We start from the raw sequence: 18,658 nt of genomic DNA on the forward strand, positions 1-18,658 counted from the left end.
CACTTTAAACAACAAAATTTGTGTCTCTTCCATATAGTGATAAAACCAGCTAACCACATGTGTTGGACTCAGCTTGGTTGCTAGGTGACAGGCTGGGACTCTGCTGGGGTTGCTAGGCAACGGGGCGGTGCCTGCTGATTTGTGACTTTACATTCAGAAGGTTTTTGAAACGGCTCTTTCCATTTTCATTCTCACTTATTGGCAAAAAACAACCAGATGGCTTTTTTAAGCACCAAGGCTTTTTTTAGAAGCAGTAGAAACCCAAATAAAACAAAAACTTGTAAAATGTGAATTTAGCATAAAAACACCCCCTTTGAGAGTTCACCAAAAATCAAGGTTTTATTGATCATTGACACGATGTTCTTGCATCATTTTGTCATTATTATATTGGTTGAAAATGGTCCTAAAATAACAATTTTATCATTTACCGAGATAAATCATCGCTCAGCTAAATTTATTTTGAACCAGGATAACCAGGACTGGAACAAGAAACCTGCCACTGAAAGTCTTGGGCCTAGTGAAAGTTTGAATTTGAAGTTCATTCAAATAGTTTCAAAATGCAAGAAACATTTCCTAGATGAAAGTGAGGAGTTGAGAAAAACTGTTCAGACCAATGAAGTTTCTCATTTCTATTAAAAGTCTAACCTTTCCTCAGAACTCTCAAATCTAACAATATTAATTGTTTTAGGAGAGTAAAGGTGAGAAATGGTTGATATTCGATTCCGCTGCAAAAGGCGACTAATTAGTTGTGGTCTGACGATGCAGATTTAAAAACTAAAACGATGTTGGGTCAGTGTGATGCTGATGGCAGCAGAGGCTCAGAGGAAAACCTGAAAGTTTGTAAATGAAGATTTAAGACTTGAACTGATGCGGCTTCGTTATGAATCAGAGTTTGAACGTTTCGAGGCTCTGACCTGAGCGGTGATCTTCAGAGGCCCTTTCCCAGCATCTTCTGCCTCCACTGTGAACTCGGCCAGCTGGTCCACCTGGCAGCCGGTCGGTTCCAGGCCCGGCCCGTAAGCCTGGACCTGAAAACAGAGAGAACAAGATCAAGACCTCCCACTAATGTTAGAAACTATGGAGCAAATACTCCAGTCTTCTCTATCAGGGATTAATGAGTTAGCCTAAAGCTGCTGAACTTAATCGACTCGTGATTCATTGATAAGCGGTGAGTTTTTTTCTCTTACATCAAGAGGCTTGATGGGCTGCAAGGTGAAACTTAAGGAGTTTATTTCAAAACAGAACCACTTGAAGAGTTCTGTTTGGAGCGTTTTGTTTTTATGTTCTGGGATACCGCCGCCATCTTTGATTCTGTATTAACTGGCTCTGACCAGCTGCGCCCTCTACTGGATGGAGGCCAAACTACAACACTGAAAAAAGGTCTAGAAAGGCTTTTTTAGTTAATCGATGCAACTAATTTTAATCTAAAATCCATAATCGGAAGTAATCTGTATATTTTGCACATTTTTGTCTTTCCGACCTTCTCCGGGTGGTTGGTGTTGTTGTCAGGGACGATGTGGGCCATGAAGGGGCTGAGCTCGATGTCCTCTTCGTCGCAGGTCACATGGACGGCGTATTCCCCGGCTTCTGTCGGCCAGTAGCGAACGTCACACGACCCGTCGTTTTTATCCTCGCACTCGATTTTAGCCTGGGACGGACCCTCGATGGCGAAACCTGAAACACAGAAAATCAGAGCAGAGTGGATGAAAAAATAAACATTTGGCAACAAGAAATTCTTACGATTAGATGGATGACTTCAGAAGAGAGAAACAGGCTTACCAAGAACTCCGACGTCGGTGCCGATGGACTCCACCACAAAGGTTGCAGGTTTACCCACAATGCCGCCCTTCAATCCAGGACCCCAGGCCCTGATCTGCTGAGGCCCCGCCTCCGGACTGATCACCACGTCAAACGGACTGTTGAGGAAAAAAATAAAAATAAAACAACATGGGGAGGAAGAGTCAGAAAGAAAGAAGAAAATCTGCAGCCCTGCTCTTCTGAAATATGCAGTTCCTCACCAAGCAACATTAATCAGCGATTTATCCATATCATACGGAAGAGGATTAGGGCCACAAAAATAAATTTTTCCTCAGAATTTTGAGAAGAAAAAAAGTTTAATTCTAAGGGGGGAAAAGTCCACATTCTTTGCCTCAGTGGCTCCTATTCCTCTTCCATAAAATCTTAAATCACTGCAGAAAAACATTTATATGCATGAATAAAATTTCAGTCTGAATCAGGAGAATAAATGCTCATCTTCCTCCTGCATAATGTGGCCTTTTATAACCTGCTTGGTTTTACTTTCACTCAGTAGAAAAAGAAAGTTTTATTTTAAGGTAATTTTATTTTAAGGGAATATTTTAAGGTATTTTAAGGTAAAACCACTCTGATGAAAATATCAGGAACCTCAAACGTTCTGGTCTGTTAAACATTCAGTTCTGATAACTAAATCCTCCAGTTTGTCTCCAAGAGACGCTGTGGTGCTTAAATACACACAAAAAACAAAATATGCATCAACAAGCACTTTATTTCAATCAGGTCAGATGCTGTAATCCTGCAGAGATGATGTCAAAGGTTCGTTTTGCTCCTCACCTCTTGGGGATGTGCTGAGCCCCCCAGGTGATGGAGACTGTGTATTTTCCAGGACTTCTCGGGTAATACTCGTAGCAGAAAACGCCGTCCTGACTGAGAACCTGCTTCACCGGCTCCTCGTTGCCTTCTGCAAGGGCAAACAATAAAAACTGGTTAAATAATGTCAAATTCTCTTATTTGAGACTTTTTATTCTTGAGAAAAGGTGACTGAATGCAGAGAGGAAGACTCTTAAAGAAAGACAGTATCAGTGGAATAGCAGGCCTGGCGGATACTTTGACTGGGTCCATCTCTAAAGATCTAAAGTAAAACTATTCAATATTTTATATATTAGCTCAAGAAAAGTTGAAACGCTACCTGAAAGGCAAACAGTAAATATCTGTTTCCTTGATTACACATTTTTATTCTATCAAATTCATGTTAAATGATTTTCTTAAAACTTTTCATTTTCCAGTTTCCGCCACTTGGGGCAGCGTTCTGATTGCCGACGTGTAGTTGGCCTTGAAGGGAAGCTAACATCCAACTGCTCAACAGTCTGTTCATGTCTGCCGTTTAATAGCTTTTAGCATTCAGAACAAGAAATTTGTTATCTCAATCTTATCTTTTATGAACTTTACAACAGTGTCTGCCTGGTCCAAAATAATAAAAAGTAACCGAAAGCAGCTGCAGTAAAGATATTATTAAAACTCACTGACTAAAGTTTCTCTGGAAGTTTGACAGAAGAACCGACTTTACTTACTGGGATCTTTGATGAGCACCTTCAGCTCTCCACTGCCGGCGTTCCTGGTGTCCACCTTGAAGTCCCCGACCTGCTTGACCCTCATCCCCGCCGGCTGCAGACCCCGACCCGTCGCCCTGCAGGCGCCTGGCATGCAGGCTGACAGATGGACAGAAAACTTAAAACTGGCAGCAGTGTGTTGATCAAAACTAGGGCTGAACAACATGGCCGGAAAACGCATCATGATATAAGCATTTCATATCGGTCAATAGATATTTACTGATTAGTTTTTTGTTTTAAATATCTGAAATACTACCAAACTGGCAGCGTGACCTTGCTCAAGGTTACTGCTAGCTAGCCAGAGACTGAGCGAGTTGCTAGCTAGCCAGAGACTGAGCGAGTTGCTAGCTAGCCAGAGACTGAGCGAGTTGCTAGCTAGCCAGAGACTGAGCGAGTTGCTAGCTAGCCAGAGACTGAGCGAGTTGCTAGCTAGCCAGAGACTGAGCGAGTTGCTAGCTAGCCAGAGACTGAGCGAGTTGCTAGCTAGCCAGAGACTGAGCGAGTTGCTAGCTAGCCAGAGACTGAGCGAGTTGCTAGCTAGCCAGAGACTGAGCGAGTTGCTAGCTAGCCAGAGACTGAGCGAGTTGCTAGCTAGCCAGAGACTGAGCGAGTTGCTAGCTAGCCAGAGACTGAGCGAGTTGCTAGCTAGCCAGAGACTGAGCGAGTTGCTAGCTAGCCAGAGACTGAGCGCCTCGGTTGAAATCTTTCTTCTGCCCCAGAATGCTGTGCGGTTCTATATCAGATTCCAGTGAAATTATTGAAAATTCTATGAGAAGCACCATCTACTGATATTGATCATGTATCTATTGCGATACATATTGATTTATTGTCCAGCCTAATGAAAACGATAAAGGATAAACCCCTCACCCGGTCCGATGTCCACAGCGAAGGGGCTCTTAGGGACTCCCACTCCTCCGAAGGTGACGGTGATGGCGTGCGGTCCGGCCTGCGTGGGGCGGTAGGTGCAGCGGTACATGCTGTCACCCTTATCCTCCATCATCACCTCCACGCTGTTCTGGCGGCCCTGTGGGTCTCGGATCATGGTTGTCACGTCTCCCGTTCCAGCTCCTGTTCCGAGCAAACAAAGAGGAAGAAAGTTTCAGCCGACACGTCGACCGGTTTAAAGAGACGCCGGCGGGTCGGTGCAGCTCACCTGCCGTGTAGATGTCAAAGTAGGTGGGTTTGTTGGCGATGTTGCCCACAGGTTCGATTCCAGGGCCTTTCACCGTTACTTTGGACGCGTCTCCCAGCGCCTTGTCCACATTCACCTCAAAAGGACTTTTAGGAATCTGCTGGCCTGCAAACAACACCGTCACCTGGAAAAAACAAAATTATTTATCAACTCCAGACTTTAAAGGTGACCTTTTATCTTCCCAGAACAGGTCAGGGCGGCTCCATACGAATCACACTCATAGCTCTCATGATCAAATTGGCTGGATAACAAATCACTGCAGAAATTAGTCTGATAAAAAATAATATTGCTATTTTGAGATAATTATAAGTTATATAATGGTAAAGTCATGCAAGTACATCCTCTGAAAATGTATTAAACATTTAACACTGGAACTGGAAGACATATTATATATCCAAAATAAATTAAACACGCAGAGCTACTGATTAAATGGATACGGTTGGATCCAAATAAGCTGCTGTTGGCCACGCCCCCCCAACTAAACATTTACACTCAAATGGCTCCAAACAAATGCACAATTATACAACAATACATCTTTGAAAAGCAGAAGTAGAGCCTCCTGCACAACTAACAAGAATGCAGGAAATTGTTTCTGTATGGCAAGTCAACATCAAAACACTTGTCTTTTCCAGCAGCCATTGTACAGCGCATACAGCGGTTAAACCAGTTCACCAAATGTGCTGGAGCTCTGCTTGGGTTGCTAGGCAACAGGCAAAGTTCCACTGTGGTTGCTAGGAAATGGTGCAGTGCCTATGGAATGGAAACTGAAACGGCTCGGCTTCCAGGCACCAAAAAAATCAGCAACTTAATGCCAAAAAATGGCTAGGTGTTTTTTTTTAAGTGCTTGAGCTGCTTTTTAGACCCAAACAGAAGTAGAAAAATACACAAAATGTGAAATTTTGCATCAAGTCCAACTTTAAGTGAAGCAAACGTTTATGAAGCTGCTATAATTCTGGTTTATTGTCACCATAAATCTTACCTTATGAGGCCCCATGACTTGAGGAATGTAGGTGACGCTGTACGTCTTCTTGCCCTCGTTGGGCTCCACATTCAGCTGAAACAAACACAGGGGCATTTGAGCGTGAGCCTTTGACCTTTGACTGGAGGGGGATCGACCCCCGGCATCACCAAAGAGAGCGTTACCTCCTCCCGGGTGCCGTCTGGATGGTCCAGGTAGGCCATGACCTGACCCTGACCCGCGCTGAACGTGTCCACGGTGAACACAGCAGGACGCAGCACTCGGTTCCCCGTGGGTTCGATACCTGCGCAACATGAGAGGCAGCTTAGAAAGTTATGCTAGCTGACGTTTTAAATCAGGGGTCACCAACACGGGGCCCACGGGCCCCCGGTCGGCCGAGGGGACAGTCGGTCGCCTGCACAGCAAATTCTAAAAATAACCATCATCATTAGGAGCACTGACAAAAAATATTTAAGGTTTTTACATTGAAGTACTAACAATTGTTTATATTTAGAATTTTTTTAAGTAAATTATAAAAAAATGTTTAAAATAAATTGGTTTGTGCATAAAACTCTTTCTATGGTTAAAGTTCAGAACTGCGCAGATGCCTGCAGCATTTTATCGGAGGGCAACAGCGCCTGCAGGCTGCTCCCTCTCTGCCTACCTTAAGATTTTCCTTGAAGGAAGAAAGAAAATTTTTACTATCAAACCCTCTTTACAATTAACAAAATTGTGGAGAAAAAAAAAAAGATCTTATGTGTGAAAACATCTTGTACGTCTTTGGGGGTCAAAGGGCACGTCACAGCTTAAATCCTATTGGTCAGTTTGCTGCACCAATCCAGACTCAATTTAGAATCAGACAGAAAATCTCCAAAAGGGAATCAAAGTTAAAACTCTGAACTTCTGATCACATAACAGAAATCAACCATATCTGCCATGGTAAATTATTACTATAATATTGTCAGTATTTCCTAACATTAATATAATCAGCATGTAATCATATATACATATATGTATTATTGCTATAAAGGCTGAGCCACGATTATTTATGTCTGTATCAAACCAGTAGCCCTTCGTGTTGCTCTGGACCCGGGAAGCAGCTCCCAGTCTATAGGCAACAGACAGTTTTGGGAACTGGCTCCAACAAAATGGAAATGTTTGTTTTGTTTCTGGTAATGTTCTGTTTTGAATTGTGTAAACCTAAATAAAGAGTTTGAAAAAAAAAAAAGAAAATCTGAGCAATCAGAGTAAATACAGACTGCTGTGCCACACAGTCCGACAATGATTGATCCAAATGGAACCGTTAAAACGTGTCAATTAACTTTAAAACAGGAGGCAGGGATTTTAGTTTCTGCAGTAACTTCTGTTAAGACTTTTAAACAGTAAAGGGGAATTTGATGAGTTAACTGAATTAACTATTTTTACCGTTTTATAATTCATGACTTCCCCTCAGTCACGCATTCTGCTTTAATGGAAAATGCGTGACTGAGTGGGAAGTTAATTGAATTTTCAACAGATTGGTCTCAGGCTACCAGACAGTAAATCAACGTTGTAAAACTGAAAAAGGCAGAAAAAACAGAGAAACATGGATGATCTTACAGGGACCGAGAGGCTTTAGTGTGTGTTGCTTCTGCAGCTATTCAGAGTATTTCCTCTTCTGGATGTGTGTGTGTGTGTGTGTGTGTGTGCCATTGTTCATCTAAGCAGGAAGTCGCTTCCTTTCATTGTCAGAACATTCCCATTGCTCCCATTATCTGACGTTCCGGTTTTAGTTTGTGTTTTGGTGGAAACATTTAATCTACTGCAAAGGTGTCAAACTCATTTTTGTCTTGGCCAAATTAAGATAATAAATATTCTTTAAGAGCCAGTTGGGCCAGGATGTATTGATAAAACTGATTAATAAATTTAAAATATTAAGGGCTTTAGAACGTGACATCACTGCTCCAGACGTAGGGACACGAGCGCCATCTTAATGGCCATAAACACAACCGAGAAAACAACCATCTCACAGATATTTTGAATCCAAGTTACTTAAATTAATTAGCAATGGTTCGAACTTGCTGCGTTATTGGATGCAATGTCCGATCACACGACTGAAATGGTAAAAAGATGGAAAACAGACTTTCGTTTTTCTGCCTGCAAACAACGAGTAGGCTAAGCTATCAGAGCTAAGCTATCAGAGCTAAGCTATCAGAGCTAACGATAAGTTAGCGTTACGTTCTCCAACATCCCAAGTTATCTACACGTTTGCTCCAGACCTGTTCATTCTGGTGAGTGTCTAAATTCACTTTGTTGGTCATAATGTTTTTACTATGATTTTATCCGGGTGACTCGTTACGTTACTTTGAGTTCATTTAATTGGGTCAACCTTGTTCAGGTCGGGTTTATAGTCCGAGTTTTGTCAGCGGACATCGAGGTTATTCCATTATTGTGTTTTTCACAATTTTTGCAACAAAACTTAGTTATGCATTACCATGAAAAACAATTGACACACGTGACTTTCTGCATCCCAACCAACTGTGACTGACTGGTTGGTTGGTTTGCGGTCATTGTTGGGGTCAGAGGTCAGGGTGTGGAGTGTTAATTTGGTTTCGTAGCTCTGTATGTGTGTGTTTTTACCGGGTCCGTATGCACGGGCCTTCTTGGGGTTCAGTTTGGGTTTGAGCGGCGCGCCGGGCTTTAGCTTGGCTTTGGGGAACTGAGACAGGTAGGTCATGACGGACTGCTCGTCCACGCTGGGGTCGATGATCTCCTCTGGAGCGATCACCTGCAGACATCAGCCGTTGAAGGACAAGATTCAGGAAGAGCAACTAAACCGTCCAGCAGAACCCGTCTGCCTCTGAACCAGCCAAGCACTGAGCAAAACGCGCTCAGGAGCAGAAACTTTCTCCAGACAAACAGAAGCAGAAAGGAAGTTTTTATTAGGCCTGACAATAAATTGTCCCAGAGGTTTTTACGATAAATAATAATATTGTTGCTTTCAGACCATATAATGGTAATGGCATGATATCATTCTCAGAGCATTAAAATGTACATTTTAATAAATATTTAACACTGGAACTGGAAGACATTTTAAATATCCATAACAAACAGAAATAATAAAATAATCATCAAGTCTCTAAAAATGGTTCAAATTGAGACCAAAGAACCAGGCTGGAGATTTCTGTCAAAAAAATGAAAAACATCAAATCATTAAAATGGAAAATTCTGATTTTTGTTTTAATTCATGTGATTGATTTATTAGAATCAACCCACAGCTTCGTTTATTACAGCCTGAAATCTGGCAATGACCTCTGACCTGAACCTTAGGTCAGCAGAGATGCTTTTTATTTCAAATGCCAAAAAAAGTTAGTAAATAAAACTGATCTTGTAGGTCTTAAAATTAAACAGAAGCTGAAGCCTGGAGTTAATCTGAGCAGATTTATCAGAAAATAAACAATAATCATTCTATAAATATTTATAAAATCTTTAAATGAGCCACTATGATGCAAAACCTCAACAAGAGCACCGACCGTCGGTAAAGTAAAACCAAACGGGTGAAAACCCACCTGTGGGATGCCCAGCCAGTCGTCAGCCAGCTGCATGGCTTCAGTAGCGTTCTCCACTGGTTTCACTGGATCCCAGGTCTCCCAGTCTGGACACAGGCCTGAGAGAGACACAGCATTCGTTAAAGAATCAGCAGCAACAACTTTCCTGTTAAACACAGGACAAAAATATCCTTATAAAACAGAATTACACGTTTCAGGCATTAAACTCTGGTTGCTAGCTTTGCTCTAATGAGCAGCCAGACAAAACCAAACGCTTCAGATCAAACCGATCTGAGCAGAAACCTGAGATTTACACCAGAAAAGCAACATTGGTGCCGGCTAAACTCTGCTGGATGAGTTTAAAATAAATCCAGTTTAGCTCTTTGAGCATCCCACTGGTTTACCTGGTGCACAGCTGTCCACCAGTGCTCCCAGTGCCCTCCCGTTCCTCCAGTCCTGGCTGAAGTTGGTGATTGGCAGATCAGGGACTTTGTGTTGAATCCAGCCCAGCAAACGCTGCTTAGGCGTCTTTGTCTCTGCCTGAACAGAAAACAAAACTATGAGATCTGCTCTCCATCTAAATGTTTTTAAATAAATAAAAGAAAAACAAACAGATTGAACGAAATCTGTTCACCTCTTCGTCCTCGCCCTCCCAGGCTGGCATGGAGATGGAGTAGTGCAGGATCAGGGTCCAGATCAAACCCAGGATCAGCTTCAGGTTCCCGTCTACGATAGCTTTAGAGTCTGAAACAAACAAAATACATTTTAGATCATTTTATTGGCACTGTAACGTCTTACTGATGCAGATTATTAGGATATTTTATTAGTTCTATGAAATGAGTTGAAGAAAGAATCTTTTTGTCGTCTCACCACATTTCATTAATAAATGACCTGAAACTTTGATCTCCAGCTGTACAGAGTAAATTACACAAAAACAAAAAAGGTTTTCTATTTAATAAAAACACCAACAGAACCCAGCAGATTAATATTTGGGCATCATCAGCCTGGCGGGCCTCCAGACTTTACTTCCCCCACCAGGCTGACCGATTAGTTTATTTAAATATGTTTTTTTATACACCAGTAACAGAAGAGACGGATTAAGCCAGGGGTGCCCAAAGTGAAGCCCGGGGGCCATTTGGAGCCCTCAAGACAATGTTGTGCGGCTGTTGATGCAGAATTAAAAATAACGTTGGGAAGTTTTCACTGACATCAGGTAAGGTGCAACACAAAGTATTCATCTGGTTTCTGCTTCGAATTTATTTTATTAGTAAAAGGAGACTTAAAAAACACAAAACAAAAAAACATCCAGTGGCTTTAAGCTACTTTAGTTCAACAAGCTTGTCAAAATAAAGTTACTTTTCTCATCATTAAAATATTGTGCTAAATTTGTTTATTTTTATGAAAAAAGAAAACAAAATGTATAGTTTTTGATTTTAAAATTTTGTGTTTCTTTCAACTTGACATTTTTGGACCCCAGGCCAAAAGATTTGGATGAAGCTAAAACTGACTGAACTGGGAGTGAGGGGATGCTAACCATTGCGTAATTCCTCCAACTCCCCGTTAGCCTGACATGCTGTCATTTCTAAATTATGATCCCTGATTGTGCAACTCTGGATATTTGTAACATTTGTAATGAGGAAAACACAGTGGGTCGCCCACAGCGGTTAACGGCGGGTTTAGCAGGTTTTCTGGATGAAAACTCAGAACTGTAAACACTTCACAGCAGCAGAGGAGCGAACACGCATCGAGAGCTGCTGGACGGAAACGAGTCGCGTCCCCAGCGTTTAGAAAAACCCTCTGGTCCAAACGGGGGAAGCTCCAGTTCTGCTCCACAGCTGTGATCCAAACATGTCTCATCAGCTCAGGTTGAGGTGGAGGCACTGCGCCGCGCCCGCCCCTGGTGACACAATGATGACTGAGCGCCTCAGAGGAGAAGTTACGACATTTCTAATCTTCCTCCATTATCTCACCGTTGGTTTAATTCCAGCTGTTTGGTTCGTTTACGCCTCGTTTCTAATTAATCTGGATTCACCAACTTTCCTTTTCTTCCTGAGGTTGTAGCAATAAACTTGTGCAAAAGGCCATGTGTCACTGGGAGCAAACATCCTGCTAGTTTGCTCATCACTGACCTTTAACCCCACACCCACCCACAGATGAACTCAGCGCTCTGATTAATCACAACTTCACACTTTCTAGCCTGAAACCAGGAAGAGCGGAAGCCGAACAGATCATGAGTCATTTTTTAAGGATTATCCTTTGTTTATATAAATATTGTCTCCTAGTTTAAAGTGGAACGTTTATTTAACGTAATTACTCACATTGTGAAACGTCTGATTCACTTTCAAATGACAATTATTTAGTACTTTGCTCATTTAGGAAGAGTTGCACACAACTTACTTTGTTTTCCTGTTTGAAAAACGTTTTAACACGTTTAGAAAGAAGAAGGATTCTTCTGAAGAAAGTGAATGAGTTAGTTTCTCTAAGAAAAAAAAAAAAAAAAAAAAAAAAAAAAGGGGGTTGTTTTGTTTGACCCCAGGGAGACTCATTGCTAATTAACTCAGATTTCATTAATTTAATAATTTTAATCAACAGTTGTTTTTTTTAACTGAGCCTGTATTTCTATAAAATGATCCTTGTTTCAAACCGAGGATAACTGCAGCGTTGCCACTTTAACTTTCATTATCCCAGATTTGGAAAACTAGTTCAGAGCTAACCGAGCCGTTTGTGTCCCGTCAACAGTTTTCAGGGCAACCAGGTTGTTGCCATGGTAACCCATTGTTCACAAAGAGGTCAGGAGTTTAATCAGTTGCGCGTACATAGTAAATTATTCGTGGAAACGGCAGTGATTGTGCATGAAGCGCGTTACAGAGCGATCCAGTAATCTGCTGCATTGTTTTGCTGCAGCTAACCGCGGCGACGTCTCCACCGCCGTTAATGAGCCTCTCTGGCCACAGCGAGCAACCCGGACCCGGTTCTGATCAGGAGGAGGGGGAGAAAAAACCCCAAACAAAAACAAAAAAACATTGCATCTTCTCTAGAAAAAAGAGCAGAGAGTTTTCCCACGTCGTTCAGGTGAAGTTTTAAAGCCTCCGCTCCTACAGATACCTGACAATTTGTTGCTGCGTTTCCATGGAGACGCAACAACACCCGTACGCAGGAAGAGCGGGTGAATGCTGGGAGGCTTTCTGCCAACAATTAAAGGCTGAACGCGTCTGAGGAGAAAAGGAAAGTGCGATAAAGCCGAGTGCTTGTGTGGGCAAAGGTGAGGCGAGCTGGAACTGAACGACTCGCTCTTATCAGCGCGGCACACCCCGACCCACACAGGAAGTTACATCATCGGCAGCCAGAGCGACGCCCAAACATACCTGCTCTGGCTCTGACCCGATCCCAGCCTGGTTCTGGAGGTAGAACAGGGGGGAGGATAACCAGTTTATGGTTTTATGGTCCTTGCAGCAGAGACTGATTGGATTTTATGAGACATGCACTGCAAAAACACAAAATCCTACCAAATAATTTTGACCAGTTTCTAGTAAAAACATACAACTACACTTAAAATAAGACAAAACCTCCAATGTCTCAGCAAGATATAGGAGCTTGTTTTAAGTCAATAACTCCTTCATATTGATGAAAAAGAGTTTTTTTATTGGCAGATTATTTCACTTATAACATTAAGTGAAATTTTTTAAAGAATTTACTTAAAACAAGCTCCTATATCTGATTTGTAAGTTATTTCAAGTGCACCAAGATACTTCCACTAGATACTAGACCAAAATTACTTGTAAGATTTTGTTTTTTTTCCAGACTTCACTGATTGAGGCCAACAAAACAGCCTAAAACAGACAGAGGAACAGTCAAAACAGTCTCAGTGTTTCGTCTAAATCTGGGTTTTTTTTGTGCCCATAAAGGTTTTGAGTTGAAAACAGCCAGAGATTTTGTTTTTGTAGAATAAATGAAAGGAAAAAGAGGGAAAATGGAAGGAGAGAGTGGCGATCTCAGGTGGAGATTTGTTAAAAAGAGGGGGTACCTGCCGCCGTAAACAGGATGCAGAGCTCCTCTGTGGAAGTGGGTCGACCCCCTGAACACACAGATTCCTGTGGGGTGAGATCATAACGTCCCACCCACTCACACCCCCCAGCTCCACTGAACACAGAAGAACAAAGGCCGTCCTTCAGTCGGTCTGCAGGTAAACCGCCAGCAGGACCCACTAAATTAAACGTGAAAATCAGATCCTGTAAAAACTGCCACTCATCCTTGTTGACATAATTTATTACAATAAAGTCCTGAAAAAGCTGCACATAAAACCTCAACCAGCTTTTTCAGCTGCTGTTGATAAACTAGGCGTTTATCAACAGCGGTGGTTTTGATCAGATTCACAGCAATAAACGCTTGATCAAATATAATCAGAGTTAAAGGAAAGTTAGATTTTGTAAACAAAACCAGACCTGCAGCCTTATTTTGTTGCACAGCTGATCCTCATTAAGTTTTTAAAGTGCAGAAACTTCCCGTCGTACCGGGTCTACAGTTTAAGAACCATTTTATGAGACGCCAGTTAAGTAAAAATATCCTTTATTGTCACAGAGAGGGAAAATTCAGGTGCAACAGAAGCATTGAGATATGAAGGCTCAAAAATCAAAAAGTGTTCAAAAAATAATCTATAAATACCGTTCAGTTCTCAGAGACGACGTACTCCGATCCAAAACCTGAGAAACTGAATAGGATGACTTTTCTTCCTTTAAACGGACACTTAGTGCATTAAATATCACTAATAAATACAATACCTTCATCATTTACATACTGTAGATAAATAGTGGAGAAAAAACATGCAATGCCAGAAGAAATGTTATTTAAGGGGAAGCATTATGTCTTTTCCAGGCACATGGTCCCATTTTATAGCAAGTCAAGTACGTATGTTGCCTTCAGTTGATATAAAATGCTATATGATGACTTTTACGTCCCCATTTAACACCTTGAAATTGGGCCGCTGTCTCTTTAAAAGGCAGTGGCCCAAACTCATCACAACATTTCTCCTCTGTTGACCCTTTAACGTTTTTACCAGCACTGTTCTGAGCAGTAGCTCCTGTAACGATCTCGGCCGTTCCACCAGGTGTTTGCTAACTGCTGCTGGCTAGTCTGAAGGAGCTGAGTGGGGGAGGAGCTGCGCCTCAAAGGTGGGGCTACATCCACCCAGGTGTTTAGTAGAGCAGGACGGTTGCCATGGAGATTTCTTAAACATGAATGAGAAAATAAGTCATTGCAAAACTCCAGGAATATTTTTGATGAGGGAATAACGCAACACGATGTAAAGCATGTAAAGCTCAAAAAAGTTGATTTCACATGACACTGTCCCTTTAAGATGAGTAAAGTTTTTAGCTCAAGTTTAGAGGTTTCCTCCACATTTACTGCAGGCTTCATTCAGCGATGCAGGGCTTCCCCCGCCCCACCTGTTGCTGATCAGACCGTCAACCATCCTTTAAAACCAGCATGACTGTTAAGCTGCTGACTGAAGACTCCACCAGAGCAGACAGCCTGACTACATCAAGCATGGCAAGCCATTAGCTCATTAAAAAGTAGAGAAACCTCAACAAGTTGATAATAAGGACTTAAACTTTAAATTTTAGTCTGCAAGATTATTATTAAACTTGTAAAGATGGCCCATACTTAATGTAATTTTAGCATCTAACAATAACTTTAGGAATAGTAATGGGTTATTAAGGATCAGGTCAGAATAATCACTTTTTAACACCTTCAAAATGTAACTGGAATCTTTAATTATTAAGTAAGTATAAAACCAAACAAATCAGAGCTCAACCTCATGACATGATGTAAAGATGCTACGACGTAAAGATGTTACCACGTAAAGATGTTACCCGGATCCAGTTTCAAACTCTTGGCTCAGTTTTTGTTTCTCTAAATTCTCCTTTAGGCATTGCTAAAGAAAACCAACGTGAACAACATTATTAGGATACTTTGAGACCAGAGTAATCTTTTCAAAACAAGTGAAATTAAGTAATGTCTATAAAGACTTGTTTAGCAATGACGCTTGAACTCATCCGTCAGTTCCTAAACAACCCCATAATTTATCCAACCTGATCCCTCTAGTCAAGTTTCTTGTGTTGTTTAAGCTCATTTACAATGACTAGCAAACTCAGGGTGTAATTAAACTTCCCAACATCATGACGGCACTTCCAAACAGCAGGAGCCGCTGGGGACCTTGCTGCATGATGCATGGCTGAAATAATAACACACCGAGTCACATGAGTCACGCAGCAGCAGCAGCACAGAGGGGGCCACCGATCGCGCCATAAAACCTCCAGATTACAGACAGAAAAGCAGCCATGAGGCCTTTAATGTCTTTGATTTGAGTAATGAGGGTTGAGCATGAAACAGAGGCCGTGTCATTCTGTCTCAGACTCTCTTTAATCTGGATGTGGTTGGTTGCAAACAGCTTGCAGGGATGAAGTTTGAGGAAGATCAAAGACGGAGAAAAAGTTTCTCTCCACAAAGGCTTGAAGTGAATGAACAGAGAAGTTGAAAAGCATTAGCAGACCTGGAAGGCGACCAGCATTAGAACCTGGATTTAAATGTTGAGACTGGGACGGGTAGTGGAGTTGGCCAAGCTGTGTCCACATTCTGGATCTCAAACTCCTTCCGCTTTCAGAGCTCAAACCAACCACTGCCGGCCATTAAATAAGAGGCTCGAGTGAAACCGGCATCCCGGAATTTACTGCAGCCGAGTGAAACAAAAAAAAACAGCAAGCCGGAAGGGAAATGGGTTTAAACTGAACGTAAAATTTAAATACAGATTATTAATGACGAACAAATCACTGCAGAAACGAGAACCAGGAGCCACAAGGGATCCGAGTAACCCGGGCCACGCTGCCCTGTCATTACCACACAGACATCTGGCATGACGTCCTCGCAACAAACACCCAGCAGCGTTTAGCCCCACATGACCTCACCCGCCGGTTCCCAGGCCGTGTCGTCATCAGAACCAGACCTGCCATGTGGTGAGGAAGAGGAGGATGAGGGAAGAAACCATGAGCTTTTCATCATGCAGAGAGCAGCAGCCTTACATATTTTCTGAGCTGATGCAAACATCTGTTATCCGACATTTGGTCTGTTTTACAGCCTTAACAAGGTTTGACACAAACCTCAGATCATAACAAAGATCCGTTTCTTTCTCTCAGAGAATCCTTTTGAGTTTCTGACATGTTTTAGTCTTTGGATTTCAGCAGAGACAAAACATTTTAGGGTCAAACAATACGCATCTGACCAATTAAAACTAAAGAAGAAAAGCTATTTGTTTGGTCTGAGTTCAGTCAATCAGTGCAAAAAAAAGAAGTATGAGAAGAAAAAGCTATTTGTAGCAGAGCCAGGCTGCAGGAGGTTCACCACAGTAATTATCATTGAAAGATCTCAGTAAACCACCACACACACACACACACAAAAACATGTTTGTGCTGCTATCTTTGCAGGGACTTTCCATTGACTTCCATTCATTTCTACAGCCTAAACCCCAACTAACCAAAACTCAATTCACACCTTAGACCTAAATCTGACCCCTGACCCAAAAACAACGTTTCCCCTTATGGGGACCAGACTTCGGTCCCCACAACGAGCTGTGGGTCCCCACAATGTCGTACATGTCAGGAAAATGGTCCCCACAAGGTATTAGAAACAAACGCGCGCACACACACACACACACACACACACACACACACAGCAGGAGTTTTGTGAGCACAGACAACATGATGCATTCCTCGACCTCTTGGCAAGATCTGCGCGACTGCAGAAAAGATAAAATCTTACCACAGTTTTTGGATTATCTCTATTTACTGTGGCCTGATTAGAAGATTATAAAAGCGAAACTGCACAACTCAAATGGTCATTTTGTTTTTGGGTATTAATTGGGGTGAAAGATTGATGTCAGAAAGTATAAATAAGAAATTTTAAAACTCATTGAAAAATAAAAATTGATGCCAAGATAAACAGCTCAGATGGGTCCAGCTGCAGACAGCCTGAAAGTCTTGTTCATCCTTTATCTTCTCGTCAGACTGATAATTAACCAAATATAAAAACAGTGACAGCATCAAACTCTGCGTCACGTCTGCCACCTCTCCAGAAAATTTACAGGTGTAAGTGGAGACGGGATGACGACGAGTCGGCCTCATAAAACCAGGAAGGTCTGCTGTGACATGACAGGATGTCAGGCGATGACAGAGACACGACCGAACGCTCTCCTCCGCCCTCAGAGCCAAAATCCAACTTCCACCAAACCTTCCATCAGCACACATTGCAGTTTCTGGAGGTTATTTATTGTAATTTGGTCAAAATTTCCCATTTCATGGGTAGTTCAGATTAAAAGGTCAAAAATATCAAGATAGAAATTGTTCAAATTGGAGCTGTGAAGAGCAATAACTTGACATTGATTGTTAAAATGCTTCTAAAGTAAATAAGCTAAAACTAGCATGTAATGTAGCAGTTTTAGTTTTGTAAAGCTTCTGTTTTTATTGATTAATTATTCATCATTGTGAAAGTTTATTTCAAACATTCAACAGTTTAGACTAAACCCAGCATTCACTTTGCATCTCACTATCCTTAGCTAACAGATTAGCAAGGCTGCTACAAAGCTAATTAGCATAGCATATTTGAAACATTACGTTTAGAGACCGTTTTTTTTTCCAATATAATAAATGATATTGAATCATTTACTGTATTCTTTCCTAGAAAATAAAAACTTACTTACAAGCTAAGAATGTTACAAAGCTAATTGAATAAGCTAATGTTTTAGCTTCTCTAAAAACAAAAAGAAAGAACACAAAATATAGTTGCCAACTGTGTTTCTGCTCAGTATTACACTCATTTATTCTTACAGAATCTTTGGTTTGAACAAAATCAGATGCTAATTTGGTTAACGTAGCATTTAGAAGCTGCTAATCCCAAGGCTAACTGCTAAACTGTATTCAGTAATATAATCTGAGCATTTAATACTGTGGCTGAGAACTTTATAGTTTGTTTCCTTTGTCATGTTTGTCAGATATTTAACCAGTCAGCCTAAACTAGCAGCCAAACCACATAGCTTAGCAATTACGCCAATTACGAAGCTAATTAGCATTTTATGTTGTTGCCATACTAATTGTACATGAGACTGTTTTCTATACACTTAAATGCTTCTGTTTGTTTCCAACAGAGAGTCAGAGGTTAAACCCAAGATGATTAGCAAGGCCAATTATCCCCCAGAAGGATATTTCTGGTTGTATTTTGACATATTTCACATTGTTGCTTTGGTGGCTTTAAACAGTTTATAGTAACCGTTTGGCAGGCAGTTCATGTTTTTTAAACCACAATATTTTTTGTAGAGGCTGCATGAAATGCACAAAAAGCCAAACTGGACAAAGTAATGGAAAATACTTTGGGCAGAAATAAACCTGAATCACAAACAGACGAACAGCACAGAAGAAGACGATGTTCATTTTTTTTTCTTTTTGCACAAAATGTTTAACATTTCTTCAACCCTGAACCAGAGTGAAACGTTTCTCCCACAAACGAGGTTTGAAAATAGAAGTCACCTTTAAAACAATGTGCTGAAAGTTGATTCAATAAACTGCATTTCTGT

At 41.4% G+C, this 18,658-nt stretch overlaps 1 protein-coding gene across 1 annotated transcript in view; it reads right to left on the reverse strand.

Moving 5' to 3' along the window:
* Nucleotides 1-18,658, reverse strand: part of LOC122834763 (filamin-B) — a 63,997-nt gene that overhangs the window by 31,067 nt on the left and 14,272 nt on the right. The window contains exons 2-14 of the mRNA XM_044123484.1: nt 9,677-9,786; nt 9,447-9,582; nt 9,064-9,161; nt 8,135-8,282; nt 5,701-5,819; nt 5,537-5,611; nt 4,519-4,681; nt 4,233-4,433; nt 3,327-3,464; nt 2,590-2,716; nt 1,780-1,916; nt 1,481-1,674; nt 915-1,028 (exon numbers count right to left, since the gene is read on the reverse strand). Coding sequence (XP_043979419.1) covers nt 915-1,028; nt 1,481-1,674; nt 1,780-1,916; nt 2,590-2,716; nt 3,327-3,464; nt 4,233-4,433; nt 4,519-4,681; nt 5,537-5,611; nt 5,701-5,819; nt 8,135-8,282; nt 9,064-9,161; nt 9,447-9,582; nt 9,677-9,786 — 1,760 coding nt within the window. The remainder of the gene's footprint in view (nt 1-914; nt 1,029-1,480; nt 1,675-1,779; nt 1,917-2,589; nt 2,717-3,326; nt 3,465-4,232; nt 4,434-4,518; nt 4,682-5,536; nt 5,612-5,700; nt 5,820-8,134; nt 8,283-9,063; nt 9,162-9,446; nt 9,583-9,676; nt 9,787-18,658) is intronic.

Source organism: Gambusia affinis, linkage group LG07 (genome assembly GCF_019740435.1).
Source record: "Gambusia affinis linkage group LG07, SWU_Gaff_1.0, whole genome shotgun sequence".
NCBI lineage: Eukaryota > Metazoa > Chordata > Actinopteri > Cyprinodontiformes > Poeciliidae > Gambusia > Gambusia affinis.